Genomic DNA, 26,831 nt, shown 5'->3' on the forward strand with positions numbered 1-26,831 from the left:
GGCAGAGAAGTACATGCATGAGGGACAGCAACGTGGAGCGAGAGGAGAATCACACAAATGAACGAGAGGAGAGTGGGTGGGGCACAGAAGCACAGGCATGAACAAGCAACATAGGAGGCGGCACAGAAGCACAAGGTATAAAAAGAGTAACATAGGGGGCACAGAAGCACACAGGCAGAAGAGGGCAATATGAGCACAGGTAGCAAACAGAAGTGACGCACTCTCACGCGAGAGAAGGCAAAATTAGTGTGGACAGGGACGGAACAGTGTGAGAGAGAGCAATACGGAGCAGAGAAGCACATGTAAACTCCTAACCAGACTTTTCTTGCCACATTAAATGAAAAGAAAAAAAAACGAGCGCGATCGCGCTGCGAAATAAAAATAAAAAGTAGCCCAGAAACCATACGGAAAGCATGGTGCTTCGCATGTTTACAGTAGTTTACCGGCACTCTCGAGGAGGTAAAAAGCCATGGACGTATGCATGCCTTTCACGAATGAAAACAAGCGGATTTTAAAAGGCAAGCCCACGAACCAAAGAAAGTGACTGACGTAACATAACGTAAAGAAAGATTAGAAGAGGGACGGAGCGCTTTGCGCTTGCCCCCAAAGAAAACAGTAGCTTCTAAAACATGAGCAGTGGAAGGACACAAGTATTTCAGCTATGCTCCAGGGCAGGGGCAAACACAAGAGGACGTAAAGCCCACAGAAGTGAATGAATAAGACGCAAGCAAATGAAAGTCACAATACAACCAACCAATGGTAACAGATGGCTGGGCTCTAAGCTCACAGTAAGCTAACATGTGCCACCACAAACAGCTTATGCACTGTTTTATGTGAGCACCAAAAAGGACTTGATGATTTAATGTTATTAATAATCTAGGTCTGAACATTCACCCTTTTTTAAAAGTTACAAATGTATATATACACACACAAACACACACAAAAAACAAATGTATATGTAAATAGGCTTATATAGAGCGCGAAAAAGGTGTCTTGGCGCTAGCCTTAAAAAAAAAAAAAAAAAAAAAAAAAGCCACCGGAGCCAGGTCGAAGCTAAAAAAAAAAAAACATTATTTATATGTCAATGAGAAAGGCCAGGTTTTTACCATTTTCCTGAACTGTAGCAGATTTGTTTGAGACCTTAAGCACAGCAGCAGAGAATTCCAAAGTTTGCTGGCACCAAAGGCAAAACTTCTGCCACACCATCTTGCCTTATTTATTCTGGAGACAGCCACTAGACTAGCAGAACTTGATTTAAGCAGTCAGCCACGTGAGTGCCACAGAAAGATATTATGAAAGTCCGGTGAAGAACTTTGTGCACCAGACAATGCTTTGAAGTTAATTCTTTCCCGAATCGGTAGCCAGTGAAGGCTCTGTAAGGATTGGGAAATGGGCGCAAACTTAGAAATTTTCAAATGTAGCCTGGCAGCTGCATTTTGAAAATCCTAAAAGTTTTTTTTTTTTTTTTTTTAAGCAGGCGCTTCTGGGTTCTGATACATAAGGCATTACAACAGTCAATCCTTGAGATAACGAGTGCCGCATTGACCGTTTTTTGTAATTCTGGAGGAATGAAAGGAAAGATCTTCTTTAGAGCCCTCAGCAGGAAGAAACAAAAGGAGGTGGTTTGATTGATCTGAAAAACATAATTTTATGAAGACTTCCAGATTTTTTGCCTTTGCAACTGGAGAGGAAAGCGAACCAAGATTGGGCGGCCACCACGAAGAATTCCAGAAGATGGAATCGTACACAAAGAGTAAAACCTCAGTGTTATCAGAGTTTAATTTCAGACAATTTCTCTGCATCCAGCTCCCAATGTAAGCCATGCAGCTGCAAAGTTTTTTTACCACCTCTTCAACCTCAGGTGATACCGACACCATAATTTGTGTGTCGTCCGCTTAGGAAATTACTGCAAAACCATAGCTGCACATAAGGTTAGCCAGGGGGGTTACATGGATATTAAAAAGTGCGGGGTTCAGGGAGGACCCCTGAGGCACCCCACACAGATGGGAAAAAGGATCCGAGAGGAAGTCCCCAAGTGCCACCACCCGCTGCCCCCGGTCTCTCAGAAACAAACTGAGCAAGGCCAGTTTTAAAAACACATTTCCTGATTGGGGTCACACTGTATTTTACAATTATTATCACTACCTAAGTCCCCTTGGAGTTACAGGTTGCTGCTCATTTATAGTTCTCATATTATCCTTTGCTTCTTTTTTTCACCTAAAGTACAAGATAAGTCGTGAAATTAAATCCAACAAGTTAATAGGTGTACATTTTTTTTTAATTTCAAATGTACTTATTGGATCATCAACAGTACACAATCAGGGCTGTAGGTTCATGAAATCACAGCAAACCAAAACCTCAGATTCTTTGAAAAGGAGGAATGGTACATTTTTTCGGCATTTGTCGATCAAAAACCCAACAAACCTTATCAGAAATTTAATTTCCGAAAAGGTGTTTAACACAAAACAGCAAAGCCCGCTGGAAACGGGGTGCAAAAATCTTCAAAGCGGAAAATATTGTTTTTGCATAAAAAAAAAACAGCCACTTAAGTGGCTAAAAGAGCACACTCGTTCAAACAAGTTAACTATTTCAACAAAGGTTACTTGAACAGAACCTTGTGTGGCTTCACTATACTCTGGTGTTGTAACCATGGAGTTTGCTGGATTTTTATACAACAAATGTCATGGTTGCTAAGCCGACCAGCACCATCATCATCTTCGGAAAATATCCAAACAGAATGGCTCATATGATCACAGACAATCAGATGTTGAAGGAGGATGGAGCCTGCCCTGAAATACCAAGGTTCTGTTTGGGGGGGCTATGTCTGCGGTGTAAAAACAGCATCTCACTCCAGTCCATACAGGAGCATCTGAAACAAGCAAGTTCTCACCCAGGCTCTACAAGTTTTAATACTTATTTTGGTAGAGTTCTAAGACATGGATTTGTTTATCATGTTCTTAATTTCTTTTCTGGGGAGGAGTTCTCAGAGTCAGAGTCTTCCAGCTCGTCTCTGTGCCTTTTTAGTGCTCCGCAGGGTTGGGGATCCTCGCTGTCTACCGAGTGCAAAGATGCGATTTCTCCTCCGGTGCTGATACTACTTGTACTCAAGTCCAACTCAGGCACACAACAGTCTCTGAGAGAGGGGCTGACGGTCTCATCCAGGCTGCCACTGTCTTTGTTTGAATGTGCTTGTGTGCTGGTGACCTCTTCTTCCAATTCACTACTGCTCTGTCCATTGCTGTTGTGAAAAGAAGGGAGGGGGTGCTGTCCATTGTTGTGCTTTACACAGGTGATCCCAAGAGCCATGCATTCGGGGGCATCAGTCTGCATTTTGGGGAAACTTGTCGATGCGTGGCTGTTTGTGCTGGGTAAGGAGTTCTTTGGAATTTCAGATGAGAGCTGGCTTGTCGACTGGTGACAATTCTGGTGGCTCCTCTGTTCGGCTAGTCCTGTAGTCAGACTGCATTGCTCCCCTGGGCTGACATTTGACTGCTTACCAATGGACGTCCCATTGAGCATTTTCGCCTCCTGATTAGGCTCAAATGTACTAGTGTTGGTGTCTTGAGAAGAGCTTTCGTCAGCCTCTAGTCGCGGCTTCCCCTCACTCTCACTGCACAGATTGGATGAATTACTAGAGCCACATCTAGTCACAGATTCCTTGCATCTGTGGTCAGGATGGATGTCTTTGGTAATCTGGTGGCCTGCCGAACCCAAAGGATGCCCTTCCCTTACAGAAGGTTCTATTCCTTTTTTACCGCTAGTTCCTGGATTTCCCTCCTCATCCTCTCGAGGTCCACCTGAAGCCTCCCCACTTTTACTCGCTGAGAAGGTGATGCAGGAATGCTGAAGCCACTTGTAGGCTTTGTAGATCTTTCTTTCGACAGATTCAATGTTTGGACGAGGGGCAGATTTAGCTCTTACAACCTCTACCTCGGTCGAAGCCCTTTCTGGTGAGGACATTGGAGAAGAAGACAGATCATCCACTTTGATCTGAGGATAGTCGCATGTGTCTTCACCAATGTAAGCAATTGCATTTCCAGCATTGGCGTTCACCTTCTCCTCCTTCTGAGGTTTCTGGCGACGTCGCATTGCATTGCGTTGCCGCATCTTAGTCCGCCGGGCATTGAGATCTTCCTCATCCTCACTAGTACTGCTAGAGCTGCTGCTGCTACTACTGCTGCTGCTGGTACTGCTAGAGCTACTCGACCTGGTATCCTCAGGGCTTGGCGACCTAGGCCGTGGGAAGAGGTCTGCTTCCATCTCAGTCTCACAAGCTTCGTCGTAGGAATCACTGTCGTTGGTGCGGGTCTCAAGGCGCTTATCTTTATGCCGTCTAAAATTGGCCAACCTCTGCTGTCGCAAAGTTAACTCTTTATTTGCTGCTGCTAAGTCTCTTGACAATTGAGTCCCCAAATTCAAGCCAGTTTCATCGACTTCTTCGGCCGCTGGTAGTGGGGAGTGGGGCAATGAGGCAGAGGACTCTGAATCGCTGTAGCCGGAGCGCTCGCTGACCCCAGTGTGAAGCTGCAGGAAGGTGCTATCACTGTCCGAATCAGAGCTCCAGCCCTCAATCTCACGGCGCACCAGCGAGTCAAAGAAGGCCATCATGCGGGGATCCTCCTGGATCGACTCGTTGGCATAGTCATGAGACAGGCCACGCCCACTGTTCAGAACTAGGCCGATGTACTCTTCATGTGTATATAGGCAACGAGAGTCGTCTTCCCGCCTCCCGTCGAGGTCTCCAGTGCAGTCGGGCTGCTTATAAGGGCTCCATATCTACAATAAAGCAGATAAGAAAATGATGAAGGCTTTTAATAACGTTGAGGGATATTAAGGAGAAAACATTTTTTGCAGTATGTATCTATTTCAACATTGCACGGATGCACTCAGTAAAATGAGACGCAATGAATTGTTAATGGTCCTACTACCCGGACTGGCAACAAGTTAACGCAACATACAGCATATGTTGTGTACAGGTAGCTTCAAACACTGCCACATAATGTTTATCGCTCCCCTGGGACACTTAGCTGAAAGTGTTGAGTCTTTCAGTGGCACTGCCCATGGCCATACTAATACACGAGACAACTACTTATTTTGCCCCCCTGTTTACCTACCTTTGCGACCCTATTTCCTACATAAGCGTCCCCAGTGAGACATCACCATGTAGATGGGATGCACAGCTGAGGAAAAAGATCATGGAAAGGAGCTTGCATTATGTAGAAGGGAATCAATGCACCTGTCCCAAGCCTGTCCAGCATCTTCAAATTCACCTGAGAGACAGGAAAAATGAGGGATGACCTTCCTTAAAACATCTTGTGTTCCCTGAACCACCACGAGAAAACCATAACTGGTCGGACTACTTGGGGGAAACTGAATGACCTCCAGCAAGGAGGTTTTCGGCTGAGCCTTCTCATCGACAGACTGGACAATAGACACCCAGACGGCCTGCTAAAGCAACTGAACCTTCCTCTTTTTCGGAGATGAGAATTTGTCACCCCAGGCCTACAAAACAGCCACCAGTAGGGGTGTCTGACAACGAGCCTGCTAGCAAGGAGAAACTATATTAATCTGTGCTGAGTTCAGTGATGGAAGAACCCAGAGATCTTTCTGGAAACAGAACTCTCAGAAGAATCGGTCCAGGAAGCCCAGCAGAAAGAACAACGATAGGACAAAAAACACAAAAAGGGAAATATTCAGGCATTCTGCCCACCTCATGAGGTTCCCGCAACTTTACAGGGATAGAAACAAGCTCACTTGACAACCACACCTCACTTCACCTGTAACCTACAGGTGACCAGAAGCAAGAGAAGTCATATTTGGCCTTGGCAACGAGAGTGAAAAAGAGGGTGGCAGTGGGGAGGTAACTGCAATAGAGCAGTGATTAATTTGTAAATAAAAACATGCCGGTGCCCAAAGCTCTCCTCTGAAACACGCGGCTGATGCAATTGAATGTGCGAGCACTCAGGCCTTTTTAAGCAATTTACAGCCACTTTCTGCTCCTTCAGTTCACTCTCGCAGCTGTCTGCTTTCTCCCTTTGTGACTCTTTTTCATTTTTCTCTTCCTCTGTCTTTTCCATATGTGTCTTTTGTTCGCAGTAAATGTTTGAAGCAGAAGAATAAGTACCGGCCCTCAAAAATAAGTGCTGGTGTTCCGCACCGGAAACAACAAGCACAAATTAAGCACTGCAATATACAGGGAGTGCAGAATTATTAGGCAAGTTGTATTTTTGAGGATTAATTTTATTATTGAACAACAACCATGTTCTCAATGAACCCAAAAAACTCATTAATATCAAAGCTGAATATTTTTGGAAGTAGTTTTTAGTTTTAGCTATGTTAGGGGGATATCTGTGTGTGCAGGTGACTATTACTGTGCATAATTATTAGGCAACTTAACAAAAAAATATATATACCCATTTCAATTATTTATTATTACCAGTGAAACCAATATAACATCTCAACCTTCACAAATATACATTTCTGACATTCAAAAACAAAACAAAAACAAATCAGTGACCAATATAGCCACCTTTCTTTGCAAGGACACTCAAAAGCCTGCCATCCATGGATTCTGTCAGTGTTTTGATCTGTTCACCATCAACATTGCGTGCAGCAGCAACCACAGCCTCCCAGACACTGTTCAGAGAGGTGTACTGTTTTCCCTCCTTGTAAATCTCACATTTGATGATGGACCACAGGTTCTCAATGGGGTTCAGATCAGGTGAACAAGGAGGCCATGTCATTAGATTTCCTTCTTTTATACCCTTTCTTGCCAGCCACGCTGTGGAGTACTTGGACGCGTGTGATGGAGCATTGTCCTGCATGAGAATCATGTTTTTCTTGAAGGATGCAGACTTCTTCCTGTACCACTGCTTGAAGAAGGTGTCTTCCAGGAACTGGCAGTAGGACTGGGAGTTGAGCTTGACTCCATCCTCAACCCGAAAAGGCCCCACAAGCTCATCTTTGATGATACCAGCCCAAACCAGTACTCCAACTCCACCTTGCTGGCGTCTGAGTCGGACTGGAGCTCTCTGCCCTTTACCAATGTAGCCACGGGCCCATCCATCTGGCCCATCAAGACTCACTCTCATTTCATCAGTCCATAAAACCTTAGAAAAATCAGTCTTGAGATATTTCTTGGCCCAGTCTTGACGTTTCAGCTTGTGTGTCTTGTTCAGTGGTGGTCGTCTTTCAGCCTTTCTTACCTTGGCCATGTCTCTGAGTATTGCACTCCTTGTGCTTTTGGGCACTCCAGTGATGTTGCAGCTCTGAAATATGGCCAAACTGGTGGCAAGTGGCATCGTGGCAGCTGCACGCTTGACTTTTCTCAGTTCATGGGCAGTTATTTTGCGCCTTGGTTTTTGCACACGCTTCTTGCGACCCTGTTGACTATTTTGAATGAAACGCTTGATTGTTCGATGATCACGCTTCAGAAGCTTTGCAATTTTAAGAGTGCTGCATCCCTCTGCAAGATATCTCACTATTTTTGACTTTTCTGAGCCTGTCAAGTCCTTCTTTTGACCCATTTTGCCAAAGGAAAGGAAGTTGCCTAATAATTATGCACACCTGATATAGGGTGTTGATGTCATTAGACCACACCCCTTCTCATTACAGAGATGCACATCACCTAATATGCTTAATTGGTAGTAGGCTTTCGAGCCTATACAGCTTGGAGTAAGACAACATGCATAAAGAGGATGATGTGGTCAAAATACTCATTTGCCTAATAATTCTGCACTCCCTGTAGATCAAAAGAGTCAAAGCAGAAGAATGTGTTAAAAGATACCCAAAAGTCACAGGCTGTAAAGGGTCGGTAGGAATGTAGTGGAAGATGCCACGTTTGTGACTGTAGGCATCAGAGAGTGTCAAAGACCCCACAGGAGAGAGCCCTTTTCGTAATGGGAAAAAGCAACGCAAGCATCACAATGCTCGGCTGTACACAGACGCGCACAGACTACAGCAGCAGGCCACCTACCCCAAGTTGTCCGAAAGGTGCCCCCTGACAAAATCAGAGGCGCAGCAACTAATCAAAATGTCAAGAGCAAAAAAAACACAACCCGAGACAAAGATAGTCTAATTTAAAACATTGCCTGACCATAAATCACAATATCAAATTACTCACACAATCCCTAATGTAAAGGTAAAGTGACAATCTCAAAGAATGAAATTTGGACCCAATCACACTTCTCAAGCCAGACACACAAAATCTTGTATGTTCATAAAGGTGCACACATGTCTGTAAAAGGTTGTGAACCCTTATGAATGTAGTTGCATGTCCTTTGGAATCATTTAATTAATTTGTGTTTTTTCTCTGTATTTTAATAGGTTTGATTGTTGTGGATATATCACCTTTAAGACCAACCACATTTTTGTTTTAATCCGCAGTATGACGATTCACCAGGCAAACTTAAGAAAGTAACACCTAGACCACAATTTCTCACAACACAGACCCACCCAACCTATTAAACATCCCACTAAAAGCCACACACCATCAAGCTATCAAACAGGTGTCACAATACATGCTTATTAAGGGAGAAAGCTGCAATACTGCACACTCCAAACATCACAGACCTCATAACCAATAGCTTGGCCCGTTCTTAAACACGGAAATAGGGTTTGAACCATATGCACTAGATGCCCCTATTGCCATAGAGAACAGAATCCAGTATGTGGACTGTGCTAGTAAGGTTGGAGACCTTGGTGTCACCTTTAAGTCCTACTGGCCCTGCACCCAAGGCATCTAGGTGAAACACATCCATACAGGTCTTCGCATCCCACTCTGTGCAACTAAGGCTGCAACCTTTCACTATGCACAGGCCTCATGGACAGAACAAGGCCTTAAGAGACTACACTACCCTCCTGGGTGACTTCCACCTCCCCATACAATGCAAGTTAAAAAAAACAAGATATCCTTCTCAGCCTTAACACACTCAACGTGGTACAGCACAGCATCCAACCAACACACTCCAAAGGCCACATCCAAGACCTCACCCTCTCAACATCGCTAACTATTCAATGCAAAACATACATAGCCATGAACTAGACTGACCATCTCGCCATCCCACCTCAACTTCCAACCAACAAGTCAAAGCAAACTCAGACGAGAACACAAAATATTCCAATCCTTCAAAGACTTTTCCTTTGACAACATAAAGCTTGATGTGCTGCTACTGCTCGAGCAGCCAGGTCTTGAGAAGTTTCCTGAAGGTAAGGATGCCTTTGGTCTGACGCAGGTGGGTGACACCAGTTTATTCACACAGGCATGTTCCTGAAGATCCCTATCACCTGCAGAGTGCCCAAGGGTTTCATCCTTCCAATCTCTGCACAGAGCACGCCGGGGCTCTACTCACAGATACAGCATTAAAATTCACCAAGATGCCAGGAATGCACAAACTCTACTAGAGAGCCTCCTTCGCTCAAAATGCCTGGAATACAACCTGCATCTCATCCAGAACTGGCTGTGCAGCACCTACCTGAACGTCCCCAAGGCAGAATCGCTGTTGTTGTCCAGGAACAACAAGCAAGAAATAGTACAAATTGGCTCAATTATATGAACCTACAAACCCAAAATTTCACTGATTGTCTAGTTACTTAGATTCACCCTAGACACTAACCTTCAACTCAATGAACACAGCGCCAAAAAAAAAAACCAAGATGGCCTGGTACCAGTTCTCTCTGATAAAGAAAGTGAAACCGTTTCTACAAGAAAACGACTCTAGAACTGCTTTTCAAGTGTTTATTCATGCTCTCACATCTAGAAATGTGAGAGATGGAAATACCCTGCTCCATGGCCTATCGGACTCAACACTGGCTCCATTAGGGCATCCTACACAGCCTGGCACATTTCACCCAGTGCCTCAGGAAATATTATAACATCTTCCCCTTCCTGACTGAATGTCACTCCCTTGCCTTGCCTTCAAAACCAGCGCAGAATTCCAAAGCCATCACCACCCGCACCCTCCCCTAACAGACGGACAGGCTCACCATCGCGGGTAGCTCTCAGCCCACCCATAGTCAAGATGCGATCAGACGGGGGACAAAGTGATGTAAGAAAGAAAAGACAAGTCAACAGTCCTTTTCTGAGTGTGCACCCAGGATCTCTAACAGCATCCTTGCATCCATCAACGCTGCTCCAATTTAGGGAAAAGTTGAAAATGCACCTCTTCTGAGGCACAACATTATGAGTCAGTAACAGCCCACTTCTATTCCCTGAAACTAGCTATCTCTCAAATGACTTGTTGCGTGCATCATTCCCTTTGTCATAGTTCAGCTCTCTACTGCTTTTTGGCAAGGTTAGCACCACACAAAAATACATACATGCATACTATAGCCACAAGGAAAGTGGTTCTAATAAAAACAAAACAAACTAAACTGCTAAGAAGAAAAGGACAGAGATGTCAAACATTATCTTCTAGTGACCAGGGAACTTCAGTTGACCCAGACATACTGGATTAATGACTACTATTTTTCAAGTGGCCTGTGCTGAGCCATCTACAGTGAGGTCCAAGTGTGTTTAAATTTCACCACCACTCTCTTGGGCCTCAACCATTCTGGACCACGTGGACTTCAAAAATTTACCTTGATCACCTTCTCGACACCTGATGAGCAGATCATGTAGTTCTGGGGGTTGAAGCGCACCTGGTTGACAATCGACCGATGACCCTTGAGCACTAAAAAGGCTCCATTCACCACCCGTCCAGCTCCACCTGTAGAGAAGCAAAGCAGCAAAACAGGATAAAGATATCCATCAGTGTGGAGACAGAGGAAGAGGGACAAGATATACACTTTAGGCACCAACACAGTTTACAGACGATTCGGAGGGAAAGTAGCCCTTTAGTAACATGGCCCCTAAGGCAGGCAGGCCACATTCCATACAGATAACATTACTTCTTAAACATTCTGGCTACTTAAGGATAAAGTGGAACAATGCACAGGCTCTACCTTATGGAATGGTGACTGTCCCACTTACTGCCAAGAAAAAGGTAGACATCAATGTTGCACAAAAATTTCTGGCAAAAACTTTCAGAATCTACTATTAATTTAAGTGTTTTATAGGGTGTACCGTGACATTGTGTAAGTGGGTAGGTTTGCACAGGCGTCTGTGAGATCAGCACACAAGACCTCTCAACTACATTTCAGGAAAGTCCGGTCTCCAAAGAGACACTAATACTGCATGGCTGGGAAACTACAGGAAAAAGTCTGTTGTTCTCGGACTCCAGTGCCTCCACCCGAGAAGGATCTAGCTTTACAAACTTGAGCTACACTTGTTCCAGCCACAAAGGGTTGGCATCTTGACCCGGCCTGGAAAGACTGGCTCCAAGACACCAGAGTGGTGGCTTCATGACACCTGTTGTGTTGGCAAAATCAGGAGTAACTACTAAGCCAGATGAATGACATGCACGCATATGCTTGTCTAGCCGGGGCAGAGAATGGCTCATGTGAAGGATACCAGGGTGAGGCAGGGCACGGTCTGAACATCAAAGATTGTCTCACTTAAAGCTCTGTGCAGTTAATATGGGGATCGGTCCTGGGAAAAACATATTTTATTTGCTTTTTCCTTTTTTATGAACAACATTTTATGAACATACACAACTGGTGTCATATGTAATTCCGCTCACAGAAGAACACACAGTTCACTATGCATTTCCTTGAGTAATACAGAAATCAATGTTTAAAACGTTATTTGTGCAGTTCAGTGTTAGACTAAAAATGTGTTTCACCCCCCTCCTAGGTTAGGCTGTGTCTAGAAAGTACACAAGATCTCTAACTTATGTGCCCCATGTATCTAGGTCCTCTGGTAACTTATATGTCCTTGTTCGTTTCATCATCATTTTCTAAGGTAGTCTACATTTCTTCGTACCTTTAGTAAGATCTTCTAATCTTGGTACATTTAGGTTCATCCGGTGAGCTGTTCTGCGTCTTTCGGCAGGGAGGAGTGTAAAGTGAATACATTTATTTTATTTTTAGAGCAACTAGCATCCATACTCAAGAGGCATGTCTGTTGCTATAATTTAAGTTCTCTGCGGATGTGTTCTTTATATCAGTTTATAACACGGGTCTTCAAACTGGGGGGGGCCCTAGGGGGGCCTCAAGTGATCCCGGGGGTGGGGGGGGGGGGGTACCAGGCTGTGACCAAAAGAAGCATCATAAAGATAACAGGGCTTTATTTTGAGCAAAAACATGTTATTGCATTTTTAAGAAGGTAACAGTACTTAACTGCAATGTTTAAATAAGACTGGACATATTCAAACATTGGCAGCTTTAAAATATAATTGTGAAAAATCCTGGGGGGGGGGGTGCGGGGGCAATGATTTTTATTTTTCAACCTGGGGGGGCGCGGCATTAAATAGTTTGGAGATCACTGGTCCATAATGATTTTCCAGTAATTGATAAGCTTTGGATAACCCCATGTCAAGTGATAAGGGGTAGCTTCCAGTTTCTTACATGGCTGGAGTGATGCATGCCCTAAGCAGGAAGTTAATTTGTATGAGCCTAAACCTTCTATTGCTGAACTCTCGAGGGACGAGAGTTAGGGCTTCCTTTCACATTTTAACTGTTTGTTGCTTTCCGCAGTCCGTTTCCCATTGGGATTTTAGTTTGGCTTTGGTGGTATGCACGGGGACAGCTGTGTCGAGTCTAGTTATTACATCTCTGCCTTGGTCACCCTGATGATCCTCTCTATAATGAATGCGCTGAACTGGGGTTCTCTAGGTATTCCTTAAACGATGCACAATTCTGCATATGGTGCAGTTTCATAAATTGTTCTTGTTGGAAAACCATGACTGCCTTTTCTAGGGACCCCAACGTCCAGGTCATCTGGGCCGCTTACTGTTTCACATACCCCATTCTCCATCTAGCAATGCCCAATTTTCTCTCTAAATTCTGAGAGTATCGCCAGTGGGATCTGCTGCATGAACATCAACATCTTGCCCTCATCTTATTCGAACATTCTCCGGACCTGCGACATCGTACTCATAAGCGAGTGTCTATCCTTCTTTTTAATAATTGTCAGACGAGCCGTCTTCTCATCATTTGTCAGTAGATTCCTAGTGAGTCTTTGTCTATACTATTCCAGTCTTCAGATCATCCCGCCGCACAGTGCAACTGCGCTGCTTAATAATAAGGGGCCAGATCTGGTACTCACACGCCTTCTTCTTGTTATATGCTGTGCAGAGTCTCCATTTAGATACTATGGGTCGGATTTAGAGTTTAGTGGAGGGGGTGACTCCGTCAGGAATGTCTGCCGTATTACGTGTTTATTACAGCCTATGGAGATCGTCGTATGGTGGACGGGATATCCGTCACGTTTGGGACGGAATAACGCGTCTGCCAAACTTTAAATCAGGCCCTATATCTTTTTCTTGTCCGCATCGGAGTCTATGTGGCTGATCATGGCTGATCTCAATTGTTCAAAGTAGGCATGTGGGATTCAGAACATACTACTTTGGAATAACTAGAGGGATCTGAGTGGCACTATCGTTTTGTCTAGCGATATTCTTCCTGCAAAGACAACAGCAGAGTCGTACAGAAGTCCATGGACATAATGTCTTGCATTAGTCATTTTGGATTCACTGCACGCCATCTCTTCTCTAGATGTGTGACCGTCACCCCTAAGTAGCTGCAAGCTTCTTGTTGCCAAGGCTAAGCTGTGTTTGGCAGTCTGTCTCTTGGTACTTGCCTCAGTGCTCTCAATGGAAACATACAACCAGCGGGATGGACCCTATAACCCTAAGTATGAATCAGGGTCATCCTAACGTATCAAAAAACAGTGGTTCACTCAGGAGTGGGGTGGGGAGAGAAAGGTATTTAAAAAACACAACAGCAAATTGTTGCATTATACAAACTGTTGCCACTGTAATTTGTAGCCCACAACACAAAAGAAATTAAGTAAAATAAAATTCATACAGCTGCATAAATTGTTCACAATATTAATATGTTTTTTATTAGTCAAGAGATAAACTATCACGAGGCTCAATGCTATTGTTCTGAGGGCGCAGTGCTATAAAAAAGCAAAAAGCTTTACAAACAAAAAGCGTCAATTTTCAAACAATATAACATCTGATCACTCCATGTAGGGCAATGGAAACAAGAACAATTTTTATCTATTTTCGGGTAGCTCCATCTGTTAGACACAATAGTCTACTTCTCACATCCACCTAGCTTTGATCAGAATACTGAGTACCGCACAACTGGAAACAGCTGAGGAGCGAATACAACAGTAACCAGGCACTCTGTTGTTATTCCTTCTACTGGATAAATTGCTTTCAGTGTGATTTTCCCACCCGATGGGTTCACAGTTTTTGGGAACTCTTCTAAAATACCACCTTTTCTACTTTTCAGGACAAACGCATATCTATCTATCTATCTATCAATAAATAAATAAATAAATATATATATATATATATATATATATATATTTTTTTTTTTAAACTGATGCGAATCACGTGGCCCTCCTCCTTGAGCCTATTACACCCCTGGGCATCCCATTGCCAGAGCCATATATATTTTATAGAGGTGGGGGGGGGGGGGGGGGGGGGGGGGGTTGTGTACCCCCCCACCCTGAGCCTTGTTAATAAAGAGGAGATGGGGTCCATGCACTCGCTCCCTCTGTTTTGTTAAGCCCTGGGAACCCCATCCCCAAGGGCGGTGTATTTTTTTTAAGGGGATGTGGGCCACAAGGTCGCCCTCTCAGGATGCTATCAGTCTCAGGATCCCAATCTCCCAGGGCCCTATTTTTTTTGTTAAAGGTGGGTCCGTCTGTGTGCACCCAGGGACCCACCATATATTTGTTGGGGGCACCCAGGGGAGCCCAAAGGCCACACAGCACCAGTCGGCTCCCCACATGCAGCAGCAATTATCATTGCTCCTGCCTTCAGGGAACAGATTCTGATGCTGCTCCCTCAGAGTAGGAGCAATATTTTGATCTGTTTCCATGCCCGCATCATCCTCATCTTCCAAACATGCATGCTTTCAGGATCAGAAGATAGGGAGGCATTTTCAGTGTGTGGGCACCACTTAAACAGAAGCCTCTTACCTCAGATTGATATGCTACACTAAACAACTGAATGAAACTAAGAAGAACTTTCTGCAATTGTGATACATTGCTGCTGCAGTTGTGCCTGATGTTTGGAACTTAGAATACTTGTAGCCTGTTCTTCCGAGACGTTTTCAAAAGACATCGCTGTAACGTCTTCTGAGAAGTGATGAAAAGACCATATTTGAAAGAAGTAATATTCTCATACAACACCTGTTTAAGGATAAAGACTTATCTGTAATGTTCACAAGAAAACACCTATAGGATTAGAAACTCATAGGGTTATGGTCTTTGTGTTTATTTCTTATATATTTCCATAAGGAGTCATCCATTTGGATTAGAACTTAAATGGAATTACCCTGCTCCTACACTGAGTTGGTGGAAACATGTCCACCAAGGCTCTTTATCATCCGAAGACTAAATCTGGTATTGAAGTATTCATTGGAAAAAGTAGATGATTGCTATGTGCATCCGTTAACTAGATGATAGTGATGAATGCTGTAATATTTGGGTTATCAATCTGTAACACTGAATACAGTAAAAGTCCACAGAGTGTTATCACATGCTGCTGACAGTAGCTCTCTTGAGTAAACCACGTGCAGTTGTTCATGGTGTTGCTCACAGCTGCCGTATTGACTTCCATTGTTTTTCAGCTGAGAACAAATATAGAGTTTCATTCCAAAGAGTGAGAAACCCAGAGGTTGTCTGAAGGCTTATCACATACAATATTAGAATCCAGGTTATTGAAGGACACGCGGAATGTCTCCTCCTAGCTTTCGATGGCAACGCACTTGCGGTGCACATCAAGCCCAGCTGCACAGCCAGGCAACGTGACAACATCCAGCGTCTCTGCTTCTCTCGTTCCATTCCCCTCTCCACTGGTATACTTTAACCTATGTGTTTGTTGATGTAAGGTTGGGAGACCCTATGTGTTGCTGTCGTAAGGCTGGCAGTGTGTTCTGAGATCCTACGTGTTGCTGATGTGAGGTTGGCAGTGTGTTCTGAGATCCTACGTGTTGCTGATATGAGCCTGGCAGTGTGTTCGGAGACCCTACGTGTTGCTGATGTGAGCCTGGCAGTGTATTCTGAGACCCTACGTGGTGCTGATGTAAGCCTGGCAGTGTGTTCGGAGACCCTACGTGTTGCTGATTGTGTTCGGAGATCCAACGTGTCGGTGATGTGAGGCTGGCAGTGTGTTCGGAGACCCTACGTGTTGCTGATTTGAGGCTGGCAGTGTGGTCGGAGACCCTACGTGGTGCTAATGTGAGGCTGGCAGTGTGTTCGGAGACCCTATGTGTTGCTGATGTGAGCCTGGCAGTGTGGTCGGAGACCCTACGTGTTGCGGATGTAAGGTTGGCAAGTGTGGTCGGAGACCCTACGTATTGTTGATGTAAGGTTGGCAGTGTGGTCGGAGACCCTACGTGTTGCTGATTTGAGGCTGGCAGTGTGGTCGGAGACCCTACGTGGTGCTAATGTGAGGCTGGCAGTGTGTTCGGAGACCCTACGTGGTGCTGATGTGAGCCTGGCAGTGTGGTCAGAGACCCTGCATGTTGCTGATGTGAGCTTCGCAGTGTGTTCGTAGAAGTGTGGAAGAAGCTTGCATTGCTCCCACTAGATCTGGATTGCAAGCTTATTATATCTGGACACTTTCGGAGGAAACTTCATAATAATAATCCTAATGATTTTTTTTATCAACGCTATAATTATTATAATAGAAGGCCTTTGTGTGACCCCTAACATGAAACGTCAGCTCACTGAATGACTTAATATTTTTTATTGTTGAAGGAGTGTATCAGCATGAGCACTCAAGGAGCAACTCTACTGGAGGTCCAGAGGAGCTAGATTCACTGCAGGTTTTAAGGGCGCCCACACACAAGTAATCTGCATTCAGCAAGGGTAAATGGAAGCGATTTACACGAGTGAATGGTTATACCCAAAGGCTGGCTTAGATCTGTCTCTCCTGAACCAAAGCATAGCATCCCTGCTGTAAAGCACACGGACAACCCTGGGAGCAAATTATGGAAGGGGGCACTGTCCAAGCCTGTGCCACACCTACAACTGAAGGCACCCTATTTCAAAGAATATGCTCCCTCAACGCAACCACCACAGTGCATCTGCCCTAGGGGCAGTGCACTGGTAAAAGGCAATCTGGCTGTCTCAAGTAGTCAGTCTGTCTTTTGCAGGTGTCAGAGGTCTTCATTTCAAAGAGGGGGCAGAGATCCTACAGAATATATCTCTACTTACAAATAAACTGTGTAACACTGGGAGGGAGAAGGAGGGTCTGGGGGGAGGAGGCGAAGAAGAAGATAAGGAGGAGGAGAAGAGGAGGACGAGGAGAAGATGAGACGAAGAGGACGAGGAGAAGATGAGACAAAGAGGAGAAGGAGAAGAAGATGAGAAGAAGAGGAGCAGAAAAAGATGAGAAGAAGAGGAGGAGAAGAAGTGGAGAAGACGAGGAGAAGACGACGAGAAGACGACGAGAAGAAGAGGAAGAGGAGAAGAAGAGGAGGAGACGGAGGAGAAGAGTAGGAGAAGGAGGAGGAAAAGAAGAGGAGGAGACGGAGGAGAAGAGTAGGAGAAGGAGGAGGAAAAGAAGAGGAGGAGGACGAGAAGAAAAGGAGGAGGAGCGAGAAGAAGAGGAGGAGCGAGAAGAAGAGGAGGAGGACGAGAAGAACAAGAAGAGAAGGAGGGGAACAAGAAGACGAGAAAAGGAAGAAGGGGAAGAGGAAGAGGAGAAGGAGGACAAAAAAAAAACAAAGGTGGGGAAGGAAGGAGAAAGAAGAAAAAAAATCATAGTAGTAGGAACAAGAAAAAGGAAGAAGTAGTAAGAAGTAATAAGAAGTAGTAGGAGGGAGACAAAGAAAAAGGAAGAAGGAAAAGGAGAAATACGGTAGAAGGAAGGAGAAGAACACCATCTGCACAGAACCGAAGACAAAACACATTATTTATTTGTATTATATAAACACAAGGCAGCAGGCTATATTTCCATGCACCTAACTCCTATCACCTAACATATACTAGACATTCAATAGAAATCAACAAGTTGCTAATGTGTGCACTCGTTCCAACACCTGCTGCCAAGGTGCAATCTTCGGAGTAACTGTAAACAAAAAAAATTGCCAACGGTGCACCACCCTAAGCAAGTTAAAAAAAGTCCAATTCATAGTATCAATCCATTTTAAATCTTCTCTTTATTCTTCTTTTTCTTTTTGAAATAGGCACATGTTCATAGCAGAAACAGCCAACGCGTTTCATCCATACAAAAGGAGAGTTCTTTCTTCGTTTCCGGTTTATGTGGGTAACGTAGATTGGATGCCAGGCTGTTGTCAGCATGAGAAAAGGTTCTAATATTGAGTGCATTTGACGCTTTGCTTACAATAACAAATATTTCCTGGATATGGCTTACTTATAGGAATTGAATTAAAGGCCCTGAAGAAGTCTTGTATGGACAAAACGCGTTGGCTGTTTCTGCTATGAATCTGTGTCTATTTCAAAAAGAAAAAGAGGAATAAAGAGAAGATTTAAAATGGATTGATACTATGAATTTGAGTTTTTTTAAACTTGTTTAGGATGGTGCACCGTTGGCAAATTATTTGTTCACATTATTTATTTGTGCCACTTTTACTTACTGTTACCCAACTGAATAGTACTCACTTGAGCCTCTTGTTACTGTAGTATCAGAAGGGACATGGGCAGAAGGAGGGACTGTGTCAGGAAAAGCTGGGCGCAGCATGAGGGGTTTACAGTAATAGTTTCTAACAGTGCTCAATTTGAGCCGGTGGCTGCAGGTGGGCCCGCCTGGCACTGATTCTTGGGGAGCGGTGCTTATTTTTCCGCATTAGACTTTGACCCAGAGCAAGAGAGAGAAAATCACAAAAGGAGGAAAGAAGGAAGGAGAGAAAGATGGAAATACCGTGCAAAGGGGAGGAACCCGAGGGTAAAAGAACATGCAAGAGTGAGATAAAGCGGCAGGGAGTGTCTGGGGTGGAAGAAAGAGGCAAGAGATGGAAATAAGACTAAGCAAGCCTTGGTGCTCTGCAATCCTGACATTTGGCAGTGCCAGCTATGGGCTTCTGAGAAGGACCTTGAGCACTGGTACTTTACAAATTAAGCAGCAGCTTCTAGTTCCACAAACCAAGGTGCAGGACAGAGAACGTCCTCTTCCCGGGAGGCCATGTTTGCTGTGGACTCATTCGAACAATCTGAGGGGCCAGCAATGCTGCCGGCATGCCAGGGCTGGGGCAAGAAACATCCAGCCCCACAGATGGACTCACCACTGCCTTAACCCGATCCCCATGTGGCAGCCACCCTCTGTTCACAACCTTCCCTCACCCTCACTGATGGAAATGTAAGTAGTTTACTCCGGAGCAGTGCTTTAGACGGGTCTGTACTGTCCGGTACCGAGTACCCGCAACTCCTTATTTTGAACAGAAGAGTACCTGCATTTCTCAGCACCGCTGCCATACATTTAATGGGAGAGTACCAGCACTTATCAGGAGTAAACAGGTACTCTACATAGTGAGTACCAGCACATCTATATTTCTGTTTAAAGTACTGCTGAGGGGACCCAACAATTTGATGCAGGGTTGGTCCAAAACAGGGAAAAGTCCTAGGGCCGTATAATAAGAGTGCCCCGGGGGCGAACGGGTGTTTGCGGCCACTATGCGTGACCCCAGGGCACTTTGGTATTCCAGAAGGGGCCGCAGACGCCCCGTCTGTAACACAGATGGCGCTGGTTCACCTGTTGCTCCAGAGCTATCATCAGCGGGCGTTCTCTCATTTGCATGGGGGTGTGGCCCCATGCAAATGAGGGAACCCCTTTACTTCTGCACCCGCGCCGTATTATTGACGCGGGCGCAGAGGCAAAGAAGGCACTGGCAGTGCGCCACCTGATAGCAGCCCTCTGTAGGATAGAAAGGGGGTCCCATGGACCCCCAGACATCACCTTGCGGGGGGAGTTGCAGTCACTTACTGCACCTGCCTGTAAGGGAATCTCTCTCCCCTCTTTAAAGTGCAGGCGGGTGCCACCTTCAGTTACACACGAAGCAGTTATAAAGAAGCCGCTCTGTATTTCATTTTAATGGGCAGCACAGGTTTGAGGTCCCCCCGGGGTGGTGCATTCACCCGGTTAGGGTGCGCTTTACTTGGTTCCGCACGGTGCGCCTGTTTTAAGGTGCACTGTGGCACAAAACAGGGAAAATGTGTCCTATACGTAATAGGGCCCCTGATGGGTTAAGACGCTGAGGGCCGAATAGGGATTCAACGTAAGCGGCAAGTGCCAGGGTGTAAAACCTTTTTAAAAAACCAGCTCAGGTGGTTAATGCACGTGCTGAGGGGAATCTGCATATAATCTCTGTTCACTGAGTTACATTATCATAAATACTTGTTTAATAGGTTAATGTGCTTGTTGAAGAGCACTGCACGCAAACCGTAGGGTCACGGATTTCCACATAAAATAGCTCTTTGGGTTAATGAGTTTGCTGCAGAGGTCCCTATGTAACTCATGGCAAAACAGCTTTGTGTTAGGCGCCAGCTGGAAACCATCGTATATAACATGTTCCACTTTATGAGTTTCACTAATAAGTACTAAAAACTTATTAAGCGGCAAACTGCAATTAAATTTGTAGTGCATGTTACATAAATGGGCAGAATTATTATCACACACACTATACACTACATCCCTACAGCACAATCAGATCTACACTTCTTGAATAAATGCAGAGCATGAGAATGTTAAAAAACGTGCAAATCGCTATTTATCTACTGCCACCTTGAAAAGTGGCATGCAAGGAGCATCTCTGCCCACCCCGACCCCCGGGTGGTCTTTCGAGTCTTTAGACAAGCTGTGAGCAAGAAGTTGTACTCTGTCGCCTGGACACGATTACGACAAAAGGGATGGCTACATGTAATTTGAAGATGGGCCTTGCTGGAGAGAGGGAAAAAAAAAAAAAAAAAAAAGAGTCGATGACCCATGTCCTGCAGGCTGCTCTCAGACACACACGTGTTGGCACACACACGTGTTGGCACACTGTGGGACCCACTGAGACGATAAGTCCTGCCCGCCCCGTAGGGTCAAGGAATACCTTCTGGAACTCTGTATCACTACAGATACAATACAAAGTACTCCTGTGTCCATGGATGTGCGTCTTTGAATCCCTGATGCAACAGTACCCACACCGAACTTGTATTCCTGGTCCTGTCCCAAATACTCCTCTGCTTCCCCAGGGCCAGGTTCTAGCTACATATATATCCCCAATAAAATTAACGTACATAACACCAGGTATTTTGACAGAGGCCCTGATGCCCACAAGCATCACTAGACCGAAGTGCCCTTCCAGAGGTGATGCTCAGCTTTACTATGGGAGATGTAGACTTCCACCCATGCTTGGCACACGGTCTTCGTTCCTAATCTCTACCAGTCTTAACTAATGAGACCTACAGCAAACTACTAACAGCAGGAACAGCAATATACAGAACACAACCACCAATGCAGATGCCGCGGCTGCCATGGCAACCCTGCATCCCTCAGGAGGCGTCACCTCCATCCGGTCTGTGAACAATGACTGCAGGAGCTGTGCTTGTTAAAAGTGCAGATGATTGTGGGACTGAGTTTCGCATTATTGTGTGTGCGCAAGAACAGAATAAGCGAATGTGATATCAGCTGTAGACTGCTTGCTTCACAAAAAGAACAATTATCATTTTTCCCAGAAGGGTTCTGACAACGTGGGCGTTTTGTGGGCGGACAGAGGTTTCAATGCTTACAAAATCAATACGGATCCTCAATGATTCTGTGCTGGGGAGGCGACATGCTTGGCTGCTGGGAGGGAGGCGTGGGCACAATTCAACTCGCTGCCTCTGCCAGGGAGGCCTAACATGCCATGTGACATTTATCAAAATGGTGCATATATCAATCATCATCAATATAATTGTGGCATATATCAAAATCTATCACAGTTTGACGATGACATCACCTCCAGTCTATCAAGCAAGCCCTCAAGCACTATTCAGTGGTCCGCCACAGCTCTGCCAGGCTCCAGTATGGTTTTAGCACTTATCCCTGGGCCCCGCCAACAGAGTACCATGTGAAACCTTGGCACAGTCCTGTGGTGGGCACAATGTAAATAGCTCTGTCACAGCTCTACCAGACCCTGGCATGATGTTATAGGAATCTGTCTCTTTATATGATATATCAAAATGAGATTTTTCATGCAAAGTGGACAGGGGCTTGCTCTAGCAATCCCAAGATGCTCTCTTAGGAGGTAGTCTGGTCGAGAAGCCTTAGGCTTATCGGAGAGGAGTGCGAGACACTTGCAAATATACACGCAGTCAACAAATGAGACACACGACAAGATGGAGATCCACGCCAATTTACAAAAATAGCATGCATCTTTATATATCTTTTGGCACCAGAATCATACAATTAGGAAAGTAAGTTTTGCAAGAAAATTCTTTATAGTTTTGAAAAGTCGAAAGTGCAATTTCTGAAAAGCTGCAATGTTATCCTATGGAGAGAAAAACAAGTACTAGATTCAGGTAGAGGACAGCAACTTACGGGACCAATCTCTCCTGGGAGTGAAGCCAGATCTGCATACCAGGGGCGGTGGGCCTCCATTCCAATGCAGGGGTCTTCATAGAGATTCACAGGTCATCCTGTTGGGTGGGGTATGTAAATACCTCTCCCAGGGCAGGCTTTGTTGTTGACCGCCCAAGAGCAAAGGCTCTCACCCTAGGATGTCAGACTCCTGTCTGGTGGTGGCAGGCTGGCTAATACTAGTCAGTCCCCACACGGGTAGTTGGTAGGGCTTTCAGGGGGCACCTCTAAGGTGCCCTGTGGGTGCTTGTATTAATAAATCCATTACTGGCATCAGTGAGTCTTAATTAATATGAAATGTTTCAGAGCAAACATCCCAGTTTTCAGTGAAACCATCATGTAGCTGGGGACCTCATAGTGGCTGTCCAGAATATGTATATAAAATGGCTCCCCTGTTCACTCGCTATGTCTAAGAATCGACAAATACACAGCAGGAGCATGTCTGCTCATGCAGATATGTCCTCACTTGTAGCGTAATGCACCCTGGCGGCTGTAAGGCTTGCTGTGGGGGTGACCTACATATATTGCATGCAGTGTTTAGAGGACATGGCACACAGTTGTGTGCCACAACGTGTTTCACTTTTAGCTGCATCAAGAGACGCAGACTGCAATGGCAGTCTGCCTGTGCTAGGTGAGGGGTCCCTGAGGGTGGTACACTACATGCTGCAGCCCCTTGGGGACCCTTTTTGGTACCCATGCCCTAGGTACCAGGGGCACCATTTACTAGGGACTTATAGGGGAGCCAGAGGCATTACCAACTGGGGAACAACTGCAGAGTTTTAGGGAAAGAGATATGGCACTGGGGACCTGGTTAGAGGGAACACAGTGCACTTTAAGTCAAAATTGCCTCAAGTACTGGCAGAAAGTGGGGGTGACCATATCAAAAGGGGGCACTTTACTACAGGTGTCCAGCACTGATCTCTGGTCCCCCCTAACCTCAGGTACCATATGAACTTCTGGCATAGTTCACTGGTGGGTACAGTGTAAACAGCTATGCCAGTCTCCAGCATGATGTTTAAAACTGATCCCTTAGCTCCGCCAGCCTTGGCTGCCTGGTGAGCCCTTGGCACAGTCCAGTTGGTGGTATGGTGTGAATAGCTTTCCCAGTCTTCGGCATAGTGTGCATCCCCCACCTCCATTAATCTCTGGCACCATGTGCACCCCCAGGCACAACTGTATCACTGCCGCCTGTTTTTGTATGCAAACCAACCCCTTCTAATGTCTTTTGCAGGTATTGTGTGCATCCTCATTACCCCCTGCCACACACCCCATTGTTCCTACTGATAACATTTTACCGGCTCCTTCATGATCCATCACTCTTGGGTACCATGGCACCCCTAGGCACAGTTCCATTGGTGGCTGGTATCATGTGCGTTCCCAGCTTTGTCTCGGGTGCCAGTGCACACCACACAAGTTTACCTTCACTAAGTGCTATTGCAGTGCTACCATTTCTATAATAAGCAGGAGTCTGTAGCTGTTGTCAAACCTTGGCTGTGCAGGGCTATAGAAATCCTCATGCACTTAGGTCTGTCTGAAGAAGCAGGCCTTGGTGGGACATGATACAGAGCTTAAATCTACTCAATGCCCCTACCTTGAAATGAAGTCAAATACATGGTTTTGATCCAATGGGAGACTGGAACATTGTCTCCCCCACCCCCATACACACACACACACACACACACACACACATACACATACACACACATTAACCTTTAATCCTTAGATAAATATACCACATGTACTCTAGACATAGCCTCTTTGGGATTAAGTTGAGTGGTTGTTCTCAATAATGCAAGGTGTATTTTCGGAAACACTCATGGTAATACTGTATGACCTTGCTGTGTAGCAAATATCCGTGTGACCATACAAGGAACCTGTATTTAACTAAGATAATATTTGTGATTTTTCTAATGGAAAAACAATTTAACTGCTACTGATTTTTATTTGTATACATTATTGGCTTTCAAAGACTGTACACTTACATCAATATATATTTAAAAAAAAATTAGAAACCCAGTATTGAGTTACTATTACTCTTACTATTATCTCTTATTCTATTTCACCAATCATCCAATGTATTTTTGAAAACATTTCAAAAACAATTCTTTCAGGAGTTTTGTGGTGTTTACATAAAGACGTCAGCCTCCCAGACAGAGATGGCTGTCTGGCTGGTGATAACTTACACTCTCCTACAAGAAAAAGATTGACATGTGCAGCCAAAGGAGTTTACCTGTCTTAAAAGTACAAGAATGCCCATCCACAGCAGATAACCTGCCCTCGTAACATCACGCATCATTAGGCTTCTTCCAAAAAGTACAAGAATGCCCATCCACAGCAGATAACCTGCCCTCGTAACATCACGCATCATTAGGCTTCTTCCAAAAAGTACAAGAATGCCCATCCATAGCAGATAACCTGCCCTTGTAACATCACGCATCATTAGGCTTCTTCCAAAAAGTACAAGAATGCCCATACATAGCAGGGAACCTGCCCTTGTAACATCACGCATCATTAGGCTTCCTCCAACCAAAGGACTCTTGGGAGCAGTTTGCAAAGTATGAAGCACTGGATGTGTGGACAGACCAAGCCAGAAGCAAAGGTTTGAGTGCACTAATTGCAAAGGGGATTATAGTCAAATTCGAGATATGCTCTGGAAAGTGCGTGCAAAGATTAATAGGAACAGAAAGTGTAAAATAATGAGATTGTCTTCTTAAAATGTCTTCTTGATTTCACAGGAACGTGACAGAAGCTACTATAGCACAGGTGCGAAGAGTACGGTCTCAGACCAGGAGCATTACCGGTTAGTCATTGTGGTACGCAGACTCCACAAACCATTCAGCCAGCATCTGCCAGACAGATGAGGAGACCAAAATAATATCACAAACACTTGACTCACATATTCTTTGGGATAAGAGAAATATTCTGTTGCTTGAACAACTCTAAAACATTGATCTTATCACTGGCAACAATTAGCCAAAGGCAATGAGCCTGGATGCAACTCCCACTCAAACAACCGAGGCATATTTTTTACTTCAACTTTTTCTATGAATCCCAAAGAAGTGAAGCATCAATTTTGAACCCACCATGCTCGCAAAGATCCTACCATTCCTTCAGACAGTCCATCATACAGAATATACTACATAGGTAGAGATGGCTCAGTTGGCTTTATCAACATTGTTCACACCGGCCTCCAAAATGCCTTATATCTGAACTTCAATGACTTCAGATTCAAGAAGTAGCCTTTGCCTAAAAGTAAAAATACTTGTCCAATTAATGCTGATAATGAAATACCACCACTCGGTCACAGTGGAAGGAAGAATTAAGTTCAAGAGCCTACTTACATTGCACAAAGGTTACTTTAACAACGGTCGGGGTATCTTCAGAAAGCAGCTACTCACTATTCAGCAGCCAGAGCCATGAGACCATCAAATAACACAAAATCACACAAAGACACCAAAACCTGACACAAAAGTAAGAAACAAGAAGACAGATCACAGAGTTAAAGGACCAAAATGTCTGAATGGTCTATATCCCGCCTTAACAGCGAAACTGAACCGCCTTAAACTCAGGAAGCTTCTTAAGGCATTCGAACAAGAGGAGCGTAGGCATTGCGACTACTGCGTCCTCTGTCATACCACCCGACGCACATTTCTGGGAGAGACTATGCCTATGTTTCTTGTGAAGACTCAACCTAGTATCACATTGTTCTTGTATTTCTTCTTTCCTTGGACTTTTCCAAGTTGAGTTCAAAAGCCAGCTTACATCCCCAGTCACCACAGAAGGCAACCAAGTACTAGCCCTCATACAATAGGGTTCTGAGGGGAAATGAGGGATTACCACTGAATGGAAAGGATCCAAAACAGGTACCAGGTCCATGTCTGATGTGCTTCTCCAGTCCAGGTTTATTCTTTGAATTCTGGGATTTGTAGTACAGTTTTATATTGGACTAAACAAGTCCAGAATTCAAAGAAAAATCATGTGGACTGTAGCAGCACATCACGCATGGAGCTGGGAAACTTGGTAGCATTGCAGAAACAAAAATGTTTTTCCAGTCAACTTGTCTTGTAAAACCATCTAAATACAAAGAACCCAGCAAAAACTCTGGGTCATCAGTGTCAGAAGTTACTAGGAGATCTGCTAAAATCAGAACTCCAAAACTGCTGAAATCAGCCATAGGGTGCACGTCGCCCATCAGTGCAAGAGACT

General features: G+C 44.8%; 1 protein-coding gene across 1 annotated transcript in view; it reads right to left on the reverse strand.

The window, feature by feature from the left end:
* Positions 1-2,260: 2,260 nt before the first annotated feature.
* DCAF5 (DDB1 and CUL4 associated factor 5) overlaps positions 2,261-26,831 on the reverse strand; it is a 231,457-nt gene continuing 206,886 nt past the window's right edge. The window contains exons 8-9 of the mRNA XM_069208970.1: positions 10,579-10,706; positions 2,261-4,776 (exon numbers count right to left, since the gene is read on the reverse strand). Coding sequence (XP_069065071.1) covers positions 2,950-4,776; positions 10,579-10,706 — 1,955 coding nt within the window. The 3' untranslated portion in view covers positions 2,261-2,949. The remainder of the gene's footprint in view (positions 4,777-10,578; positions 10,707-26,831) is intronic.

Source organism: Pleurodeles waltl, chromosome 9 (genome assembly GCF_031143425.1).
Source record: "Pleurodeles waltl isolate 20211129_DDA chromosome 9, aPleWal1.hap1.20221129, whole genome shotgun sequence".
NCBI classification, from domain to species: domain Eukaryota; kingdom Metazoa; phylum Chordata; class Amphibia; order Caudata; family Salamandridae; genus Pleurodeles; species Pleurodeles waltl.